The 23,736-nt window shown below is 50.7% G+C and overlaps 1 protein-coding gene across 1 annotated transcript; it reads left to right on the top strand.

Moving 5' to 3' along the window:
- Positions 1–565: 565 nt before the first annotated feature.
- On the top strand, positions 566–2,406 carry A4GALT (alpha 1,4-galactosyltransferase (P1PK blood group); the record flags this gene model as incomplete). The annotated part of the gene is made up of 1 exon (XM_079714326.1): positions 566–2,406. The coding sequence occupies one exon, from the start codon at positions 566–568 to the stop codon at positions 1,628–1,630; it is 1,065 nt and encodes a 354-aa protein (XP_079570452.1). The 3' UTR covers positions 1,631–2,406.
- Positions 2,407–23,736: the final 21,330 nt, after the last annotated feature.

The following is a 23,736-nucleotide window of genomic DNA, read 5'->3' as shown; positions in this document are numbered from 1 at the left end:
TGCCTAGAGTCCATCCAGCCTGTTCCTGAGCGAGCTTGGCTGCCAGCACCCAGGCCCCCCAGAGCCCCAAGCCTCCTGCTAAAAGTCCCTGTGGCTGCTGGCAGTTCTTCCTCTTGGACCATCTCCAGGCCCGGCTGGTGGAACTGAATGGGACCGAGAGGTGCATGCATTGGGCCTCAGATCATAGGCTACCAGCCTGGTAGTTCAAAGGGGACAGGCCTTGCCAGGCAGAGAGGCCAGACCCTGCCCTGGGCCCATGTTGGCCGCACGTCGTAGGTGGTGCTGGCCCAGCCTTTGGGGAGCTCACAGGTATGTCACAGAGTGAAAGGGACCCTGCTCAGACCTCAGTCCATGGCCTGCTGCCCCCATTTTACAGATGAGGACGGAAATGGGGCTCTGACCACCTGGCAGGCCTGTGGGCTCTGGAAGCCGGCATTGGCTGTGGCTGGTGTTTGAAGGAAGTGTCTTTCTTGGGTCAGGGATGCCAGCAGCCTGCCCGAATGCGGTGCTCGTCTCTTACAGACCAGCCAGTTTCTGCTGGAGACTCCTGATATCATCTGGGGAGATGACGTCCAGGCCCCCCGACTGCCTGCTGCGGCTGCTCCGGGGTGCCCAGAGGCAGTGGGTCTGCACCCTGTTCATCATCGGCTTCAAGTTCACGTTTTTGGCCTCCATCATGGTGTACTGGCACATCGTGGGTGAGCCCGGGGGCCAAGGACAGTTCTCTAACCTGCCTGCTGACATACCCTGCCCGCGCTTGGTCCCCCACACACCACCCTCTGGCACCCCACCTCCCGGCAACATCTTCTTCCTGGAGACTTCTGACCGGACGGACCCCAACTTCCTGTTCATGTGCTCCGTGGAGTCAGCAGCCAGGGCCCAGCCTGAGTCCCGGGTGGCGGTCCTGATGAAGGGGCTGCCCGGCGGGAATGCCTCCCTGCCCCGGCACCTGGGCCTCTCGCTTCTGGGCTGCTTCCCCAACGTCCAGATGCTCCCACTGGACCTAGAGGAGCTGTTTCGGGACACGCCCCTGGCAGCCTGGTACACGGCCCTGCAGCGGCGGTGGGAGCCCTACGTGCTGCCCGTGCTCTCCGATGCCTCTAGGATTGCGCTCATGTGGAAGTTTGGGGGCATCTACCTGGACACGGACTTCATCGTCCTCAAGAACCTGGGGAACCTGACCAACGCACTGGGCACCCAGTCCCGCTATGTCCTCAACGGCGCCTTCCTGGCCTTCGAGCGCCACCACGAGTTCATGGCGCTGTGCATGCGTGACTTTGTGGCCCACTACAACGGCTGGATCTGGGGCCACCAGGGCCCGCAGCTGCTCACGCGGGTCTTCAAGAAATGGTGCTCCATCCGCAGCCTGGGCGAGAGCCACGCCTGCCGCGGCGTCACCACCCTGCCCTACGAGGCGTTCTACCCCATCCCCTGGCAGAACTGGAAGAAGTACTTCGAAGACGTCAGCCCCGAGGAGCTGTCCCGGCTGCTCAATGCCACCTACGCTGTCCACGTGTGGAACAAGAAGAGCCAGGGCACGCGCTTCAAGGCCACGTCCAGGGCACTGCTGGCGCAGCTCCACGCCCGCTACTGCCCCACGACACACAAGGCCATGAAGCTTTACTTGTGAGAGGCCTGCCTGCCTGGCTCCCTCCCTGCGCCCGGCGTCCTGAAGGAAAGGGCTCGGCCACCCTTCCTGGGGAGACTGGAGCTGCTGCAGCGCGGGATCTGGGGCAGGCAGTGGGGAGCGGGGGGAACTGTCGGCCCAAGAGCTGTTACGTATGGAAGGCGTGCTGCGGGCCCCGGGACCTGCTCCCTTCAAGCTAGCGGGAGGCTGGTGGGACTGGTCGCCTCTACTGCCTAGGCCAGTGCACTGTCACAGGGTAGAGGCGACCAGTGGTGGGGGAAGGGTGCCCAGCCAGAATCAGCTGGAGTGCACTGGGTGAGCATCCTGGGTCTTGCAGACAACAGGCGAGCCCGGCAAGTATGAAAGCATCTTCCAAGGCCGCGCGGGAAGCAGGCCGGCTGGGGCTGAAGTGCCCACGAGGGGAGCACAGAGAAGCCCAAGGAAAGGGGCTGGGAAGAACGGAGAGGAGGCCGCTTGTGGGGTAGCCGGGATGCACACCCAGCTTCGTGAGCCCAAGGGGGCGGGGTGGTGCTTCTGGGGTTTGGGTTTCTTTTCCGGGGGGGCCGAGGCCGGCAGAGCTGGCCTGGGGAGCTCTCTGGGGGAGGGCCTGCCTGCCCACCTCATCCTTCTTTCCAGAAATGTTGCAGGAGTGACATGTGCCAGCTGCCCACTCACGGGCAGGGGCCCTCGAGTTCTTGTGGCTCAGGAAGAGCATTTTAAAGGAAACACCCCCTCCCCTACCGGCAATAAACACAATAAAAGTTAGAATAATAAATAAAATAAAGGTGACTCACCAACATCTAGTGCTTTTTGCTTGATGATATACATTCATTCGCACTGTTAGCCCCACCCTGCAGCCGAGGAGGCAGCTGGGGCTGGCGGTGGTGGTGGTGGGGATGTGCATGAGGTCACACAGCCTGCCTAGGTCGGGGGGCCCGGGGACCTGGCCACTGGGCAGGCTCACAGCCGCGGTGTGGGAGAGCGACTGCGGTGGGGAATGGGAGAAGCCTGCTTACCGCCTCACTTTTCAAGGCTCACAGACAGCTTTAGTCAGGCCCCATGCCCACCCCCACCCCATAATGAGCCTGAACCTGTTCTAAACGGAGCCAAATAAGGAACCCACCACCAGACTGGGGGCACGTACCTCCAAGCTTAGAGGAGGCCCAGGGAGGGCCCCACGATGCACAAGGCCATGAAGCTTTGCTGGCAGCTTCTGCTGGCAGAATCCAGAGGCCTCTAAACACCTCCCCCTGGGGGGTGGTGTGAGGCCTCTGGGATCTCTCCTGTCTCACCCTGGCTGTCTGGCTGAGAACCTAGGAGAGACAGAAGTACCATGCTGGCAGCCCCAGGGACAGGCAGAGGAAAATCTGCTCCTTGCAGGGTGAGGCCCCAGCTGGTTTGTGTTGAGGACTGAAGCTGCCTGTGAGAGCTGGGCGTTCCGCGGGGCTGGAAAGCCCCTCCCTGTAGGAAGCTAGGTTGGGGGATGCTGTCAGGAACTCGGGGGCTCAGCAGGCTGCTCTTTGGCAGCCGGGCGGGAGGTGTTTAGAGGCCTCTAGATTCTGCCAGCAGGTGGTCTCGGGCAGGACTGCCCTGGTGGAGCAGTGGTTAAGAATCCGCTTGCCAACGCAGGGGACATGGGTTCAAGCCCTGGCTCAGGAAGATCCCGCATGCTGCGGAGCACCGTGCGCCACAACTACTGAGCCTGCGCTCTAGAGACCGCGAGACACAACTACTGAGCCCGTGCACCACGACTACTGAAGCTTGCGTGCCTAGAGCCTATGCTCCGCAACAAGAGAAGCCATGACAGTGAGAAGCCCGCACACCACAACGAAGACCCAACACAGCCAAAAAAATAATATAATATAATTAATTAATTAATTAATTTTAAAAGGTCTTGGGCAGCCTGGTAGGGAGGTGAGATCCATGGCTCTAGGGGTATTCAAGAGCAGGTAATGGTTTTGATGAAAACCATGAATACTGTGTCAGTTATTTCTCCAACCACAACATCACCTCACCTATCTTTTAAAATTTTTTTAGAATGAGTAGATTTTACTTTAATAATACAAACAATCTCTCTCTCTCTCTCTCTCTCTCTCTCTCTCTCTCTATATATATATATATATATATATATATATATACTCGAGCAAGTGGGATGACCTCTTAGTGTGAAACATTGTTTTTGTTTGTTTGTTGTTTTTTTAAAAAAATTATTTATTTTTGGCTGCATTGGGTCTTCGTTGCTGTGCTCGGGCTTTCTCTAGTTGCAGCAAGCGGGGGCTACTTTTCTTTGCGGTGCACAAGCTTCTCATTGCGGTAGCTTCTCTTGTTGCGGAGCACGGGCTCTAGGTGCACGGGCTTCAGTAGTTGCAGCACGCGGGCACAGTAGTTGTGGCTCGAGGGCTCTAGAGCACAGGCTCAGTAGTTGCAGTGCACGGGCTTAGTTGCTCCGTGGCATGTGGGATCTTCCCAGACCAGAGCTCAAACCCATGTCCCCTGCATTGGCAGGCGGATTCTTAACCACTGCACCACCAGGGAAGTCCCGAAACATTGTTTAGTCACTTGGCCATCGTATCATGAGTGCCTACTAAGTGGTCACGTACAGAGATGAAACAGACATGTCACTCCCTCGCCCTAAACTCTTCCATGGCTCCCTGTTGCCTAGGGAACAAAGCCTAACTCCTGGGCCCAGCATTCAAGGCCCTCTATAATCTGGCCCAGCCTCCCTCTCCAGCCTTGAGCATTGCCTTCCATTGGCATTAAACCACATTCTTGACTCCCCTCCCCACCCTAATGGCCATGTGTTGGTATTCTCTATGCCTTTGCTGCTTGCCTGCAGTGCCTTCCCAAGCACCTTCACCGACAAACTCCTGTTCTTTCCCATAAGGCTGATGTCCCCTCTAGGAGGCCTTCCCTGACTGCCCCCTCCAGCCCCACAGCTTTCAGGCATCCTCCATGACTGGAGTCTTGGCCCGTCCCTCCAAAGATCTTGAAGGGCAGAGCCATGTCAAGCCTCTGTTAGGGTCTTTCCTGAGGTTGGGCTCAGGCTCACGGCAGGGGGACATCCATGTGGCTTTGCAGAGGCCTCAAGAAGTTCCCATCAGTCCATGCAGAGCTGAGGGCCCAGAGGGACCAGCTCTGTACCCCTCTCTCTGGGAGCATCAGTTAGGGATCCTTGGGCCCTCGGCCACCCTGGACACCTTCTAACCCAAAGAATCAGGCCAGGCCAGAGCAGCTGCAGCCAGCTCTGCAGGAGTGCAGGTTTACAGGCCTTCTCAGAGGATCCCATCCTGGCATGGTGGTCAGGGCGGCAGCCTTATCCCTAGTCTCCTCACACCATGCCAGGCAGGGCCCTCCAAGGATGGGAGAACTCTCAGATGTTCCTGGCATCCTTGTCTCTGAGAAGGTGGGCAGGGAGGGACAGAGGGGGGACACAGAGATTTGGGGTTGACTTTTTTCTCTTTCACATTCTAGTAAGGACCCTCCATGCATTGGCCAGGATGGTTGTGGTCTGTACCTCGCTGAGCCCTCCCCTCACTAAGGCTGCCCCACACCCAGCCTCTTAACGCAGCAAGCTCTACACCAGGCAGGATCCACCAGCCAGAAATAACAGCAGCATCCTGGGGAATAGAGGCCTCGAGGGTGGGTGCAGGCCGAGCCGCGGTAACAGGAGAAAGGCTGATTCATCTCCAGGCTGTGAGGCCAGACGGTGCCCCCTGCTGCCCTCACCCGCTAGCCTGGAGGCCCCCAGCCTCGCCTGTCCTGGTGCTGTGTTCTGGTACATCCTCTGGGCTGGGAGGAACCGTCCTAATGCCCAGGGCAGGGCAGGGGGGCCCAAAGATCACCCTTCCCTACTTCCTGGCCCTGGCCAGAGCTTTACCTGTGGCCTCTTTTACAAAGAGGAGACGACGGTACCCACTCGTAGCCTGCTTGTGACAATCACGTGAGCCAGCACAGCGCCTGGCATGGGGCACATTATATACAACACACCTCCGTTTCTACGTGGGGAAACAGGCTCAGCCAGTGCTGTGATTTGAACCCAGGCCTTGGCTGTCCTGAGGAAAGAGCTCAGGGCAGGAAGGAGGCTGGCTGGGGGGGCTAGAGAGGGCTCTAGTGCCAGCCTGGGGTGGGAGCTTGGACTCCTCATCACCTCCTTTGTGCAACGCCCACGGACTGGAGCCCACAGCCCTCCCTGGGCCCCTCTGCCTGGACCCGAGACCCTGTGCTTCCTTCTGCCCCATCCCAAGTTCACAGTCGGCCTGATGCCTGGCAGCCTCGGGCAGCCCACCCCACGCCCCACCCCCACCTTTGGAGTAGGAGCCGGAACATTTGTTGGGCATTTGTTCTTAAGTTCTCGGAAAGGAGAAGGAAGGGAGGGGCGGGCTCTGGGGGAAGGCTGCCCTGGGGACAGTAATCAGATCCTAGGAACCATGTTATTTGTTTCTGGCAGATGTGTTTACAGATGTTTTTGTCTGGAGGTTGGGGAAGAAGATGAGGACCCATTCCTTTATTGGGGGGCAGCAAGTGGCGCAGCAGGGGCCCAAGGCAGGTTTGCTATCAAATTATTTAATGAACCTTCCCAGCTGGCCAGGCACAGGCAAGCAAGGAAGTAGCTTTTCCAGCAGCTCTGGGGTAGGGGAATAATTCCCCCTTGCTGCTGTATCAATATTCAACTTCTTGTTTACATGTTCAGTTGGAATGTCCTCTATCTGAGAACGAGGATGAGGCGTAACTTAGGACCATATTCCTGGAAGTCTGGTTTCATGGTTTACTTGTTCCTAAATGTCTGTTTGTCCTAAAGTGGACCAGCCAGTGCAAGGCATGCTGGGAAGTTTGCTGTGAGGTGGAGGGGTCAGGACTGGACACGGCTTCAGGGCCCGACAACTGACCGTGGACTCAAGTGTGATGTAGGCTCTGCGGTGGGGTGTGGGGAGGGCATCCACCTCCCTGGGCCAGAAGGAGCAGCAGGAGGGAAACAAGGTGGTGAGTGAGACTGAACTCAGTGGGGCAGGGGGAGGAGACACCCCCAAACAGGAAGACGTTCCTTGGAGCCACATAGTCCACCGTCAGTGAAAATCAGAACACAGCCCCAGCCCCCATCAACTTCCAAGGAGAGAAAGAGCAGAGAGGAGGTCCTGGCTGCTAGGAACAACTCCGGTGGCTGAAATCAGGAGGGCCTTTATTATCCCACATGATATATTGGCTAAGGTACTTGGGAAGCTGCTGTTAACAAAAAGACCCCAAAATAAAGTCACTTAAATAAGGTAGAAGACCGTTTCTCTCTCACATCACAGCCCCAAGGTGAGTGCTCCAAGGCCAATGGGACCACTCTGTCATCTCCAAGATGGGGCTTCCAAAGGGCTCCAACTGTTGCTATTTTTCAGCGAGTGAGAACAGGGGAAGAGAGTGCCCAAGGCAAACATCTTTAAGGAGATGATCCAGAATTTGCAATGGGATGTTCTGCTCACATCCCATTGGCCTGGACTTAGTCACATGGCCACACTCAGCTGCCAAGGATGCTGGGAAGTGTAGTCTGCAACTGCGGGGGGCGGGGGGCAGCAAATGTCCAGCTAAAACTCAGTAGGTTCTATTACTAAAAGGATGACAGGAAGAATGGACACTAGAGGACCGTTAACAGTGCCTGCCACAAGCAACAAGGAGTCTGGTGATAGGGTACCTCTAGGGTTGATTAATTCAGTAGCTCACCGACATATTCATGTCTTCAGGGATCCAGTGTATTGACTTTTAGTCTCAGGCTGGTCCCCTCATGGCCTCAAGATGTCTGCCAGTACTACAGCATCACACCCTTAGGCACTAATGCAAAAAGGTAGAAAAGAGAATGTTCCTCCCTTGTGTCTATGAAAACTTTCTCAGAAGCCCCCTTCTCCAACTGACTTCCCCTAACTCTCCTTGGCCAGAATAGCATCATGTGTCCATTCCTGCTCCAATTACTAGAAAAGGCAGTGGAATGACCAGGATTGGCTTAGGTCGATTGAGAATAACCCCCCAGGGCATGTGATAGTTCTATGTCATTTCATTTATAAGAACTTAGAGGACAACTTAGCTGCAAAGGAGGAGTTGAACTGTGATGCAGTCCCATTACAAGGCTCAGGCAACCCCATGGTAGCTCTGCAGCTGAGATGGCCTTGCAGAGTTGTCCTGAGCTGGGGCAAGAAGCTGGATCCTCACAGTTCACATTGATCAGTCTCTGGATACAGGCTGTCTCTGGAAGAAGAAATGACCTTGGATGAGCCAGTTTCTACAGCCCAGGCAAATGCTGCTCCTCTGGTGTTGCTGTCTCAGGAGCTTGGAGAAAGGATCCCACTGAGCCAGCCCCAGGCCTCTGAGGATGGGGTGCCAGTCATTTGGTGCCAGAGTCTCTGAGAGGGTGGGATGCAGAGTGTGGGAAAAAACCTGAAACTGGAACTAAGTGCCACTGCTGCCTGAAGAGCCCAGAAATAAACCCTTACACTTATGGTCAATTGATTTTTTTCTAAGACGATTCAATGGGGAAAAAATAGTTTTTTTCAACATGTACTAGAAAACTGGATATCCACATGCAAAAGAATGAAGTTGGACCCCCCTCCTCACACCACATATGAAAACCAATTCAAAATGTATCAAAGATCTTACTGTAAGAGCTAAAGCCGTAAAACTCTTAGAAGAAAACAGGATTTAATCGTTACAATTTTGGATTAGGCAATGGTTTCTTAAACATGACACCAAAAGCACAAATAACTAAAGAAAAAAATAGTTAAATTGGACTTCATTAAAATTAAAATTTGGGGGGAATTCCCTGGCAGTCCAGTGGTTAGGGCTCCACACTTTCACTGCCAAGGGCCGGGGTTCAACCTCTGGTCGGGGAACTAAAATCCCGCAAGCTGCACAGCGCAGCCAAAAAAAATAAACAAACAAAAAAATTAAGTGTTTTTTTTAATGTTTCAAAGGACACCATCAAGAAAGTGAAAAGAGAGCCCACAGAATGGAATCAATTATTTATCAATCATATATCTGATAAGGGACTTATACCTGGAATATATAAAGAATTCTTACAACAAAAAAATTTAAAAGCGGACAATGGATTTGAAAGGCATTTCTCCAGGGAAGATATGCAATGACCAAAAAGCACATTAAAAGATGTTCAACATCATTAATCACTAGGGTAATGGAACCAAAGCCACAGTGAGATACCACTTCACACCCACTAAGATGGCTATAATCAGAGTTACCACATGACCCAGAAATTCCCTTCCCAGTTATATACCCAAGAGAGCTGAAAACACATATCCACATAAAAACATGTACGTGAATGTTCATAGCAGTACTATTATTATAGCCAAAGGCATTAACAACCCAAATATCCATCAGCTGATGAATGGATATATCCATACAATGGAATATTATTCAGCAATAAAAGGGAATGAGGTACTGACGCGTGCTACAACATGGATGAACCTTGAAAACATGCTGAGTGAAAGAAGCCAGACAGAAAAAGCCACATATCGTATGATTCCATTTATATGGAATGTCCAGAATAGGCAAATCCATAGAGACAGAAAATAGATTAGTGGCTGCCAGGGGCTGAGGGAGCGGGGAACGGGAGTGACTGCTGAGAGGAATGGCAGTTCTTTTTGGAATGATGAAAATGTTCTAAAATTAGTGATGATGGTTGCCTAATTCTGTGAATATACTAAAAAAAACCACTGGGCACACGTTATGGTGATAATAATAATATTATTTTAAATATATAATTTATATTTTATATATTATGTATAATATTTATTTTAGTTATTTATTTTGGTCCCATGGATAAGGAGCCTAACGTGGCCCCCTGGCAGTCCCAGCTTCCAATTCAGTGGAAGCATTGTTCTGTCTGCTGTTGGAAACATTTCCCCTTGCAAGTTTCAGGAACAGGAAACAAAACCATGAGTGCTTACTGGGTGTAGTCGTGATTCCTCACTGTGTGTTCTGTTACGGGATATGCTGGCCCCTGATTCAGCACATACGCTTTATCCTCTAAGTGAGGACCCCATTTTTCAGGTGTTGCCTGCCAACTAGGGACATACATTGAGTCTTCAGTAGGTCACGCCCCATATTCTTGGACCAGCTGTTTCTGGGTGGCGAAGTACCTTAGAGACAATAGCTTAATAAAGGCTCACTCTGCCCTGGAGGATCCCTTGCTGGGCTGTGGTTGAAGTGTGCCCAGCTGTGCTCTCCAATGCTGCTGAGCAGGGCCCGTGGCAGAGGAAGGGCAGGGGGAGCAGCAGCTTTGACCCCAGCTTGGTCTAAAGTCACGAGGTGTGACCCCCACCCCACTCCCAGCTGAAATTTTCAGGAAGAGTTCATTTTACTGGAATCTGGGAGGAAGCAACAAGGATTGAATAGTGAAGGCTGAGAGCGAGATCATTTTACCACCAAGATCCTGCAAGGTAATATTCAAAGTGAAAATAATGGGGACGTCCCTGGTGGTCCAGTGGCTAAGGCTCCGCGCTGCCAATGCAGGGTGCCCGGCTTCGATCCCTGGTCAGGGAACTAGATCCCACATGCTGCAACTAAACATCCCGCATGCCACAACTAAACATCCTGCATGCCGCAACTAAAGTTCTATAAAAAACGAAATAAATTAATTAAAAAGAAAAAAAATGCTGATAAGCCAAAATAATGTGAATGTACTGAACACTACTGAACTTTACACTTAAGAATGGTTGAGGGACTTCCCTGGTGGCGCAGTGGTTGAGAATCTGCCTGCCAACGCAGGGGACACGGGTTTGAGCTCGGGTCCGGGAAGATCCCACATGCCGCGGAGCAACTAAGCCCATGCGCCATGACTACTGAGCCTGCGCTCTAGAGCCCGCGAGCCACAACTACTGAGCCCACGTGCCACAACTATTGAAGTCCGCGTGCTTAGAGCCCGTGCTCTGCAACAAGAGAAGCCACCGCAATGAGAAGCCCGCGCACTGCAACGAAGAGTAGCCCCCGCTCGCTGCAACTAGAGAAAGCCCGCGTGCAGCAACAAAGACCCAATGAAGCCAAAAATAAATAAATAAAAATTTAAATGGTTGAAAGGATACATTTTATGCTATGTGTATTTTACCACAACCAATTTTTTGTTTTTGTTTTGTCTTTTTTTTTTTTGGGCCACGCCACGCGGCATGCAAGATCTTAGTTCCCCGACCAGGGATGGAACCCACGCCCCCTGCAATGGAAGCACAGATTCTTAACCACTGGACAGCCAGGGAAGTCCCCACAATTAATTTTTGTAAATCATAATAAAAAGGAGATGAGAAATGTGAGGCAAGGTCAGGAAGCACTATGGCAAAGTCAGTGGCTAAACTTGAAAGCCATGCAAAAGATGTGTGTCAAGTTTGTGCTTAAAAGATTGAAATCCTGAACCTAAATTTCCTCAAATTTCAGGGAAATCGAAGCACCTCCTTATTTGCCTTTAGCAATCGGCTGTTTTTTTTTTTTGTTTTTTTTTTTTGCGGTACGCGGGCCTCTCACTGTTGCGGCCTCTCCGGTTGCGGAGCACAGGCTCCGGACGCGCAGGATCAGCGGCCATGGCTCACGGGCCCAGCCGCTCCGTGGCATGTGGGATCTTCCCGGACCGGGGCATGAACCCGTGTCCCCTGCATCGGCAGGCGGACTCTCAACCACTGCGCCACCAGGGAAGCCCAATCCACTGTTTTAATAGCAGCATGGAACTCTCTTATAACAAAATCTTTCTTGGTTTGAAAGAACACAGCTGACTCCAGTGAATAATTTTCTATTTAAATGGAGGAGGGGTGATGATGATGACAATGATGATGGTGATGATTCATTTTCCAGCCCTTATTCTCAGCCAAGCACTTTATACATGTTAACTCATTTAATCCTCACACTCACCCTTTGAGGAAGGGTGTATATTGACCCCACTTTGCAAGATCTGGAAGCACCTTCTAAGTCAGGATAATTCATTTGTAGTCAATGTCATTTTTTACATTGGTCTTTAACCAATTTCCACTTCCTCCATGTTTGGCCAGTTTGACTCCTGACAAGCCATGCCAGGTGAGTCCGCCTGGATAGGGGCACCCCATCAGAAAGAGGCCAGCATGGGGACTATGCCCCTGGAAACAGCTACCTGGCTTCCCTGCCCTCAGACCTCTGTCCTCAGCCGATGCTGCCCTGTCACCCTCTCCTCCATTTCTGCCACTGCCTGAGCCTCGCCATGGCTGGGGCTCCAGTCTCCATCCCCTGGTAACCCCACCTCCCCTCTCACTTCTGATGTCATCTCCCCTAAGCCCTGAGCCTCCCCATTCTGTTCCCTGTCCCTCCCCATTCTGTTCTCTGTCCCAGGAAAGTCTCTACATGCCCAAAAACCTCAGAGAAGCCAAATAAACCTGAATATTTCTTCACCAGGAAACTCCACATCCTAACCACGCTGGATAAAAAAGCTTTTTTTAAAAAAATCAGAGTTCATAAAACCCCCGATGACTTTGTGATGTTTTGGTAGAGAAAAAAACAAAAAGCAGCATTTCACAAAATGGATTTCTGGCCATTGCAAAATGATCATAAACTGTCCCAACTTCCCAGAGAGACTGAAAGGAAAATTCATCTGCAATCAGCTTCTTACTTTCCATTTGGGTTTTAAATGCAGTCCCACCCCCAGTTCGATTATAGAAGTTCAGAACTGAGGTTGAGGGAAAATATTCACACGAAGAAAAAGAGATCAGCATCCAATCCAGAGCCAAGAAACTGCTGGAAGCCCTCAGCCCAGCCCAACCCTTTCCCATCACAAAGCCACAGAATTTCAGGACTGGGAGGAACTGTAGACCTACTGGCCCAGCTGTTACATCCCTGGATAAGCACTTTCCCTTCCATTTGGATTGTCTATAAATTACCATACAATTTGAGATGTGGAAACAAACACTGAAATTAACAATGACTTAAAGAAGGTAGAATTTTATTTCTCTCTTAGGTAAGAGGCCAGAGGTGGGGGGGGGTCAGGGCTCAAGGATTTAGCTGCTCCCCAAAGTCATTCAAACACCTCAGGCTTCTGCTGCCCTGTCTGTCCCTCCACACTCAGCTTTCATCTCATGGTCCAAAGCAGTTGCTCCAGCTCCGGCCACTGCACCCATAGTCAGACAGCAGACCTGACCCAGAGATCATTCCCATCACTTCTGTTCTCAAGGGGAGCTGGGGGAAAAAAAAAAAAAGCAGTTGTTATTTGGGAAGCCAGGTGCCCAGCTAAAATGTCTACTGCTACATAAGATAGAGAAATGGGTATTGGGGAGGAACTGGCCATGTCTGCCACAGAGGGTTCCTAGGGGAAAATGCAAGTAATTCTATGGCACAAATTTCCAGAATGAGTTGTGCTGAAACATAATGAATGTCACATTTTGTTTTATTTGGAACTCGCTAGCATCTTGGGCACAGTTCCACTTTGTTGTTAATGTCAAAATTGCATCTCAAGAAAAAATGTAATGACTAGTGGACTTTGCTGCTAGTTCAGAGGGTGGGCTCTGGAGGCAGACTGCTCAGGTTTGATTCTGGGCCCACTTCCTACAAGCCAAATGGCTTTGGGGAATTTACCTACCTGTTTGTGACTCAGTTTCCACATCTGTAAAATGGGGATAATCATTGTTCCTGCCTTACTTGACTGTTGTGAGATTGCATGTGGGAGTACCCAGCACCATACTGGGCACATAGGAAAAGCTTGATAAATGCTAGTTCTATTATTATTCCACCCCCTGAGCCTCTAGTCCCATTTCTGAGTCTCAGTTTCCTCATATGTAAAATCAGGGATGTGGCAGTTAGTCTCCACAGATGACTCCAAACAATCCCTACCCTCTCTGTACACATATGCCCCTCCTCCATCAAGATGTGGAGCTTACATGTAACCCCTTGAGTCTGGGTTGGGACTAGGACCCAGTGGAAGTGATGGCCACTCTGGGCCTGACCTTTAAGAAAACAGGCAGCTTTCACTTCCTCCCTCTTGGAACCCAAATGCCATGCTGTGAGGAAGCCCAAGCAGCTGCATGGATAGGCCCACATGGAAGGCAAGTAGGCTCCCAGCTCACCCACAGTCTCCACTGAGATCCCATCCTTGTGAGTGAGCCATCTGGGAAGTGAATCTTCCAGGTAGTCAGCTATCCCAGCTGATGCCATGTGGAGCTGAGAGATGATCCTGCCGAGCCTATGAAATTGCAAACTGTGAGCAAAGAAATGACTGTTGTTTTAAGCTACTAAATTTGGGGGTGGTTTTTTATGCAGTGATAGATGACCAGAAGGCAATTTGATATGTAGAAGCAGGATGCTATTGAAATAAAAACTTTAGGGACTTCCCTGGTGGCGTAGCAGTTAAGAATCTGCCTGCCAATGCAGGGAACATGGGTTGGATCCCTGGTCCGGGAAGATCCCACATGCCCTGGAGCAACTAAGCCCATGCGCCACAACTACTGAGCCTGCGCTCTAGAGCCCGAGAGCCACAACTACTGAGCCTGAGTGCCACAACTACTGAAGCCCGTGCACCTAGAGCCCATGCTCCGCAACAAGAGAAGCCACTGCAATGAGAAGCCCGCGCACCTCAATACAGAGCAGCCCCTGCTCGCCACAACTAGAGAAAGCCCGTGCACAGCAATGAAGACCCAATGCAGCCAAAACTAATTAATAAATAAATAAATTAATTTAATTAAATTAAAACTTTAAACATGTGGCATTAGTTTGGGAACCAGATGGCAGGAAGGGCCTAGAGGAAACTGTGAAAGCTTAAAGAACAGTGAGGAGAGTGCTATTGGATGCTGAAGAAAATAGGACCCCAGTTATGTAGCCGAAGTTGGATAAAAGCAGACGCTTGTGTTTTTTTTTGTTTTTTTTTTAATTTTAATTTAATTAAAATTTTTTCAAGCAGATATTCATTTTAAATTATTTATTTATTTATTTATTTATTTATTTATTTTGGGCTGTGTTGGGTCTTCGTTTCTGTGCGAGGGCTTTCTCCAGTTGCGGCAAGCGGGGGCCACTCTTCATCGCGGTGCGCGGGCCCCTCACTATCGTGGCCTCTCTTGTTGCGGAGCCCAGGCTCTAGACGCGCAGGCTCAGTAGTTGTGGCTCACGGGCCCAGTTGCTCCGTGGCACGTGGTATCCTCCCAGACCAGGGCTCGAACCCGTGTCCCCTGCATCGGCAGGCAGACTCTCAACCACTGCACCACCAGGGAAGCCCCCAGACGCTTGTTTTAATCCCCTCCTATTCACCTCTTTGGTGAGAGAGGGATCCCCCACCTGAAGGTGGTGGGAATGGCTGAAAACACAACACCCAACACTGGACAGATGAGACAGCAATCTGTTTATGCATCATATATATTCACAGCCCAGGGAAAGAGGCCACTGCACACCATGCAGACCCACACCTAACTTGCCCTCAGGAGCAGTGTGAACAACCAGGGGCGGGGAAGCCAGGCTCTGTAGTATCAAGAGGGTGAGGTGCCTCTGGTTCCCATGGGCGGATGTGATGGGGTTTGTTTGTATAATTCCTCGGGTTGCCAGGGGGCTGAAACCTGCTTCACAGGGATAAGCAGGAATTGTACCAGGTCCATGGGACAAGGTGGGTTGTTTAGCTAGGGGACCTTATCCACAGGAGCAGAGTTCCTGTGCAGGGGACTTGCTGTCAGGCCATTTGAGGTTCTCCCAATTTCACCAGAAGTCAAGGCTGTACATAATACTGGGCCTAAATTTTAGTCTTTATACCACAATGCTTAGCAAAACCGGTGGCTGTGGTGATGTGAAAGATAGAAAATGTGTCCAGTGACCATGTAGGTCTGGTTAAAGTGACTACCAGGCAGAATGTTGAAAATGCCAGGTATCCTCTGCCAGCTGCCTGTGATAAAATACAAGATAAATTAGGAGCCAAAAAGAAGCTGGTCAGGTTTTAAGCAGAATTAAGAGGAAATACAAAAGAGCCAGAATTTGTTGGCTTCGAACATATAAACTATTATGTATTTCATTTCTTTAGGAATGAGGTTGTCAGGATGAACGTTTTCAAAAAAATCTTGGCTGTCTTTGTGCCGAGGACAGAGCCTGGCATGCTGCTTGTCTGCATTATTATTTGAACGAATGCATTCTGATGCCTCTGTCCTGCCACAGGTCCTGTGTCAGTTTCAGCAAGTTCTTTACCTGCAAATAGTCTGCTTCTGTGAACAGTTTAATTAAGCAGAGCGAGTGACCGAAGCAATAAGCAGGACACCTGGGGAGCTGAGATGACCAAAAGTTACCAGAAGGTAGTTTTTCCCAGGCAAAGTTAATTTTTTCTGCTTCAACTGCCATAATATTGTTTCCCAGAGAAAATAGTCAGTGATGTCAAACAGGGGACGCAGAGGGCTCAGGGGCTGGTCGCTCTGAGGTTCCTCCAGGGAGCCAGTGGGCATGTAGGAAGTGGGCATGTAGGAAGTGGGCAAATCAGGCTGCCACAGGTCCAGTTCACTATGCAAGTTTTCTCACCCACGTTTTCTTGTTTAAGTCACACACCCACCTTACTAAGTTGTCATAAACATTCCCATTTTAGAGATGAGGTTATTGAGGCTCAGAGAGGTCATCAAGATTTGAACTCCTGTCTCTCTGGGAATAAAACTCATGCTCTTTCAACCACACCAGGGAGTCCCAAGCTGTCTCCCAAAGACCCTGCCCTGTGACTACCCAGGGGACCCACCAGAGTCCCCGATCTCAGATAGGAATGAAAACAGACTACATGGCAAATCCCATCCTTTGCATGTTACAGTGCACAAACCTGCAAAGCTCATCTGTGTCAATGAGCAGGGTGGGGTGTGGACACCCCCAGACCCCACTCTGACTTGGGCCAGACCCTCTCTTCACAGGGCACTTTTGCAGTGTCACTCATTCAACTACTGTATATCGTGGACTACCATGCACCAGTCCCTGGTGCAGTGGACTGTGTCCAGCCTAGGGCCAGACTGCCTGGGCCTGAATCACATGCAGCTGTGTGATGCTGAGTAGGTGGCCTCAGTTTCCTCATCTGTGGAATGGTGGTAATACAGACATCTACCTCCCAGAGTGGTCGGAAGGAATGGATGATTTAAGGTGTATTGCACGGTGTCAGGCATATAGCAAGCACTCTCCTTTCGTTATCATCGTCATCATCATCTGATGAATAGATGAATGGAATTCATTGCAAAACTGTAAAATAGACAGGAAAGGCTATAATTAACCCCATTTTATAGGTGAGAAAATTGAAGCTCAGAGGCATTAAAAAGGTTGCAGAGACAGAATGGGTACAATTATTCTTATTTTACAGATGCTGAGGCTCAGAGAGATAAGTAACAAGCTCAAGGTCAAAGTCAGTGTCAAAGGCAGGCCTAAATGCTCTGGCCCAGGCTCCCCCTCTGCCCTCAGTAATATCCCCCTCTTTGGAATTCTTCACTAACACAGCAGGATTTCACAGAGGGCACAGGTAGCCCTCGTCATCAATGGCCAAGAGGACAGGTGGCCTGAGATGGTGTAGGTCCTGCAGTAGCTTGTATCTTCCAGCCAAATCTGCCCGTGGCCTCACCGTTCAGGTCTTACCTGCTCAGGTGCTGCAGGAAGTCCCCTGGAAAATGTTGGCTCAGGAACGTCCCTCCCCCTCTCCCACTGGGCTCAGCACCTGTGCCTGCCCAGGTGAATGGAGACAGGGGGGCTGGACTTGGAGACCCACAGGACCTCACCCTCAGCTGGCTGGATCAGAGGGCCCTGGCGCTCTGCCTGAATTGCACCATTATTGTTTCCTTTGGGTTTAAGGTGGTATGTAGCCGGAACTTCCTCAACGAAGCAGAAATTACCCTGAGGGGAGACTATTAAGAGTTCTTAATGGGTTGAAGAAAGAAAGGGAGGGGCTGGGTGTGTTTCTCGATTATTAGTGAAAGGAAGTAGTTGGTTTTGAAGGGAGGGTAGTGGAAAGGGATGGAAGAAAGTTCCAGAGTGTGGAAGTTGGAGGGGGAGTTGACTGGCACTTATGAGAGGTTTGGGGGAGACTGCTGTTAAGAAGCGCTCACGTGGATTAAGCACGTTCTTTTGCCAGGCTCTGTCCTCAGCCCTGACCTGCGCGACCTCATTGAACCCGCCAGGTGGGGACGCCTAGCGTTGAGCCCTCCACACGGCCCGCCCCGCGGACGCCAACTCGGCCTCCATTCAAGCGCTTCATCCAACAACCTCTGGAGCCCCTGGGGCGCAGGAGAACTGGGGGAGCAGGGCTAGAAATGCTGAGTGCAACGGGGGAATAAACCGGAGAAACGAAGGCGAGGGAAGGAGCTGGAGACGGAGACAGGGAGGATTATCGTGAGCGCTGGAGGCTCGGTGCTGCCGACTTGAGGCTGCGCGGGGGACCCAGACGGAGGGCCCGGAGGCTCCAGGGGACACCCGCCGCCCCCCGGGGAGTCTGCGGGCGCCCTCGACCACAGTCACGAGGTTGGGGACGCAGGTCTCGGCAGGCGGACCCCCGACCCCTCACCAGAGCCCCGGCCGGCCTCTCCCACCCTGGGTTTTCGGCGCTCCCAGCATCCCCAGCTCTCCCACCTCCGGGAGCTTGTTCAAGCTGTGCCCTCTGCCTGAAACACCTCCTCCAAGCATTAAACTCCTCGTCCTCCCAGGCCTCCCCAGGCAGCCTCCCTTGGCCGTGCACCCCGCCCCTGGCCAGAGTTTCTGCTCCTGCCTCAGGTTTCCCCGGGGCCCCACAGCCCTCGGGTACAGCGTCCTCTCCTCCCCACCGAGGGGTCCGCAGGGCTCCGATGGACAGACGCCGAATGAACTGGAATATCTGGAGCAGCGGAGACGCGGGGCGTGGTGGGTAAGCCCCCGCGGACTCGCACACCCGCCTCCCAGGGCCGGCTACGTGGCTGAAGGGACAGCAGGACCTGGAGCGGGCGCAGGGAGCCTTTTCCTGGCCCGAGGGCGCCCCCTGGGGGCCGGAGCCTCCCAGCAGGTACGTTCCCCGGCTCGGCGCGCCCCCGCGTCTGATCCTCGACCCCAGGCGCCTCTGAGAGCCTCCCCCCACCTCTCCCCAGGGTCCTCGTGGTCTGGGAGGACCGACTGTATCGATAGGTCTGTGAGTCAGAGGGTGCGCCTCCTCGATGAATACCCGGGCGACGAGAAGGAGCGGGCGGGAGGGCAGATCCGAATCAGCACCGACCCGGCCTTTCGCCCCGGACTCCCCCTCCTCTGGGTGACACGCGCACACTGTGCGCACACACGCACGCGCCGGGTGCACACGCTTGACGCACGGCCCACCCCACACATGCACTCACTTGTGCACACACTGACACGCACGACACTCGCTCGCACACCTTCCTTACCTGTGCATGCGCGCGCACACACGTAGACACAGCCCTTTCTGTAAGTGTAGTCCACCCTTCTGCCCACCTCGCCTCGCCTGGGTCATCACCAGATGGTGCTCCCCAGGCCTTGCCGACCCCCCTCCCCAGTCCCTCTTGCTGCTCAGGTTAGTTGCAGGGCTGGGGTGGTATTCCCCAGCTTCCCAGAATCCCCGAGTGGTGCCCACCTTCCAGACCAGGCCCTTCAACTCCCCACTCACTCAAGACCCACTCCTGTGCCAAGGCACCCCACCCCACCCCACCCTGGAACAAAGTACGGGATAAGCTAGCCCTGTTGTGAGAGTGGTGTTGACAATGACTAGCGTGACTGCACCTTAACCCAGAGTGAGGGGCTGTGGTGGTGGAATTTTAGGTCCTGGGACAGGCGGCGGGGGTGGGGGCTCTCAGCAGTCTCCCCCAGCCTCCTTATTGACTATTCATCATTCCTCCTCCTCAATTTGAAATGCCAAGTTTATACTTAGGTCTATTTCTGGACTCCAAAGGGTTCCATTGATGTCTACCCTGCATTGGACAGAACCAATTATTCTCGTATAGGGGTAGCGATAGGACTTTCCGTGGGGTGGGGGGGGCCTCCTCTCACCGCCTGCTCCCGCTTCAGTTTCCCTGTGTAGGGCAGGAAAACTTCCTGCTACCCTCTTAGGTTCTGTGGCCGAGAATTAACTGACATAAGACAGATTACCGGGAGAAAAGCATATAAACTTATTTAGTAACTTCAGGTGTACAACATGGGAGCCTCCAGAAGAAAAATGAAGACCCAAAGAAGCCATTGGGTCCCAAAGCTTATATACATATACCTTGTTACATAAAGAAGACACTTTGTGGGGATGTGACAGGATGAAGGGGCTGGGGCCCGGGCAGTAAGTTGTAGGACAGTGACAAGGAAATACGTGGGGAAAACTAATAGAAAATCAGGGGTAATTAATTTATTTATTTATTTATTATCTATTTGGCTGCTCCAGGTCTTTGTTACCACCTGTGGGATCTAATTCCCTGACCAGGGATTGAACGCCGGGCCCCCTGCATTGGGAGCGAGGAGTCTTAACCGCTGGACCACCAGGGAAGTCCTAATTGGGGTAATTCTAGCAGTTTGTATGGATCCCTTTCAGCATCGCCCCCCAGTCTCTGGTGATAAGAATGTTCTCTTCCTGGTGCAGGGAAGGCACCTTTGTCTTGGGAAATGTATGACCTGCTTTTAGGTAGAAAGGGGAGGGCAGAGAGTCCCTCCTGCATCTTCTGTTTCTCAAGTACATTCAGCTCAAAGTAATCAGTGTTCCAAAGCAGCATATTCTGAGGTGGGGTGTTCTGAACCCTTTTACCTGGAAGGGATTTTTTCCCAACACTTAGATCTCTGGCCCGTTATGGCACCATCAGAGCACTAGAGTTGTTAAAATTGGTGAACTAATGTTGATACATTATTATTTACAAAAGTCCACCATTTACATTAGAGTCCATGCTTGGTGTTGCACAATGCTATGAGCTTTGACAAATGTATAATGTCACGGACCCACCGTTACAGTATCACACAGAATAATTTCGCTGCTCTGAAAATCCACTGGGCTCCACCTATCCATCCTTCTCCCCACTCCCCCAGAACCCCAGGTGTTGATTTTTTACTGTCTCTATAGTTTTGCCTTTTCCAGAATGTCATATAGTTGGAATCATATAGTATGTAGCCTTTCCAGACTGGCCTCTTTAACTAATCAATAGCATTTAAAGCTACTCTGTGTCTTTTTGTGGCTTGATAGCTCATTTCTTTTTAGCACTGAATAATATTCCGTTGTATGGATGTAAACTCCACTATCCATTCACCTAGGGAAGGACATCACTGTTGCTTTCAGGTTTGAGCAATTATGAATAAAACTGCTATAAACATCCACGTGCAGGTTTCTGTGTGGACATAAGTTTTCAAGTCAGTTGGGTAAATACCTAGGAGTGTGATTGCTGGATCATATGGTAAGGACGTGTTTAGCTTTGTGAGAAACCATCAAACTGTCTTCCAAAGCGGCTGTTTTGCATTTCCACCAGCAATGAATGAGAGTTCCTGTTGTTCCACCTCCATGTCGGTATTTGGAGTTTTATTTGTTTGTTTGTTTGTTTTTCAGTTTTTTGAGTTTTAGCCGTTTGGATTTTAACAGGTCTGTAGTGGTATCTCACTATTGTTTTAATTTACAATTGCTTAATATATATGATATTGGCCATCTTTTCCTGTGCTTATGTGCCATCTGTATATCTTCTTTGGTGAGGTGTCTGTTTGGATCTTTTGCCTGTTTTAAACTGGGTTTTCTTATTGCTGAGTTAGAAGAGTTCTTTGTATATTTTGGATACAAATTCTTTATCAGATATGTGTTTTTCAAGTATTTTCTCACAGTCTGTGACTTTTCTTTTCATTCTCTTGAGTTCTACTTTAAAAAGCCCATTGTTGCCACCATCTACGCTGCAGCCTCTAACCCAGCTTCCGTCAGTAGTAAGAAGGACATATCGACCCCTGACTTCCTTGTCCTCCTCTCAGTGGGTTTGAACTTGGGCTGGGGAAAAGGGTCCATGTATTAAGTCCCTAAAACCCTAATCCCTACTCCTGCAAGTGTTGTAATGAAGATCAAATGGTGTGGTCTTTATAAAGCCCTTGGAACAGGGCCTGGAATATAATAAATGTTCAATTACCTTAGATAATTGTAATAACAAGCATTATCTTTTAATAGCTAATGGAGTCAGTCCTTCATCATTACTCTTCCTTTTCAGAATTTTCCTACAGCTATTCTCACACATCTACTCTTCTAGATGAATCATTTGATTAATTTTTAAATATCCTGTTCGAATTTTATTAAATGAATAAGTAATTTAGAAAAAATAGACATTTTAATGATGTTGGGTTTCTCATACAAGAATAAAGCCTGTCTTTTTTTTTTTTAATAAATTTATTTATTTATTTAGGCTGCGTTGGGTCTTCATCGCTGCACGCGGGCTTTCTCTAGTTGCGGCGAGCGGGGGCTACTTTTCATTGCGGTGCGTGGGCTTCTCATTGCAGTGGCTTCTCTTGTTGCAGAGCACAGGCTCTAGGCGTGCGGGCTTCAGTAGTTGTGGCTCACGGGCTCTAGGCACGTGGGCTCAGTAGTTGTGGCGCATGGGCTTAGTTGCTCTGTGGCATGTGGGGTCTTGCCAGACCAGGGCTCGAACCCATGTCCCCTGCATTGGCAGGCGGATTCTTAACCATCTGCGCCACCAGGGAAGTCCCTAAAGTTTGTCTTTTAATTTAAGTCTTTATACTCCTTTCTTCACATAGAACTTACACGATCCTTGCTAAAGGATTTTTTCAATACTATATATTTATAAATAGACAATTGATTTTTTTTCTTTTTTTCCGTTTTTTTAGACAATTGATTTTTTTAATAGACTATTTTTTGGAGCAGTTTTAGGCTCACAGCAAAACTGAGTGGAAAGGTAGAGATTTCCCATATACCCCCTGTGCCACACGTGCACAGCCTCTCCCATATCAACGTTCCCCGCCAGAGTGGTGCATTTATTACAATTGATGAAGCTACACTGACACATCATTGTCACCCAAAGTCCATTAGGGTTCATTCTAGGTGTACATTGCATGGGTTTGGACAAATGTGTAATGACATGTGTCCACCATTATAATCTCACACAGAGTAGTTTCACTTGATTTTTAAGTATTAATTTTTTCTAATCTCCTTAAAGTTTCTAATAGTTTTTCTAATTGATTCTCTTAGCTTTTCCAGGTAATAATCTAAACACAGTGAAATTTTGTATCTGCATTTCCAACACTTAATCTATTTTAATTGTGTGTCCTAATTGCCTGGGTTAGCTCCCCCAGAACAGCATTAAATGGTAGTGGTGACAGGAAGTCCTTGCCTTGTTCCAGAAGTTTCCCTCCCTTCCACCAGGTTTGATAAAGAGGGAGGAGCAGGCCGCTGCCCTCCAGGCAGAGGCAGGATCTAAAGGGGGCAGAGAGAGCAGGTTCCGGTGGGCATGTGGGCTCAGACGAAGAACCTCAGGCTTTATATCAAGTCTACCCTGGTCATCCCAGGTCTCTGCCCCGGCTTTGCTGTGTGATCTGGACAGGGCCCCAGCCTCTGTGTGCTGACTGAAGCACAGAGACCCATGAGGAGGCCCCCTGGGGGTCTGGGCTGGGACGTGAGGTAGGCGGCATGGGAGAAGCTGGCCCACTTTGCTTTCTGCTCTGGGTGCCACCGCCAGGCGCTGTCTGCCCACCCCCACCTGGAACAGCTGAGCCTGGAGGTGTCTCAGAGCCCCAGCAGGACGAGCATTTATTATGGTGACTCTGCCCTAGGAATATATATGTTTAAATATATATATATATATTTTTTTGCATGCATTGTCTCATTTGATTTAAATTAACTTATTGTAATTAAGTCCTCAGAATAGTACCATCTGGAAGATGACGAGGTCTTCTCAGTGTTGAGTGTTTTAGGTACCATCTCATTTACCCTATTTTACAGAGGAGGAGATTGAGGCGCAGGGAGGGAAAATAACTTACCCAGGGTTGTTCAGGGGGGTGGTGGCAGGGATGTTAGTATTCCAGCCTTCTGTGGACTTTCTGAGACCTTCAAGGTCACCGTGGGGCTCCATCATCCTGTCACCACTTGGCCACACCAGTGAAAACAAACGGTGTGAGGGGCAGGAAGGGACTGCCAATTAGCTGAGGGCCTCCTGGGATTGAACCCCTCTTTACAAATGACAAAACTGAGAATTCCAGTGGCCTACCTGAGGCCCCGG

The sequence above is a fragment of the Hyperoodon ampullatus genome, assembly GCF_949752795.1.
Source record: "Hyperoodon ampullatus genome assembly, chromosome: 11".
In the NCBI taxonomy this organism is placed as follows: Eukaryota; Metazoa; Chordata; class Mammalia; order Artiodactyla; family Ziphiidae; genus Hyperoodon; species Hyperoodon ampullatus.
This window is presented reverse-complemented; position numbering and strand designations above follow the sequence as displayed.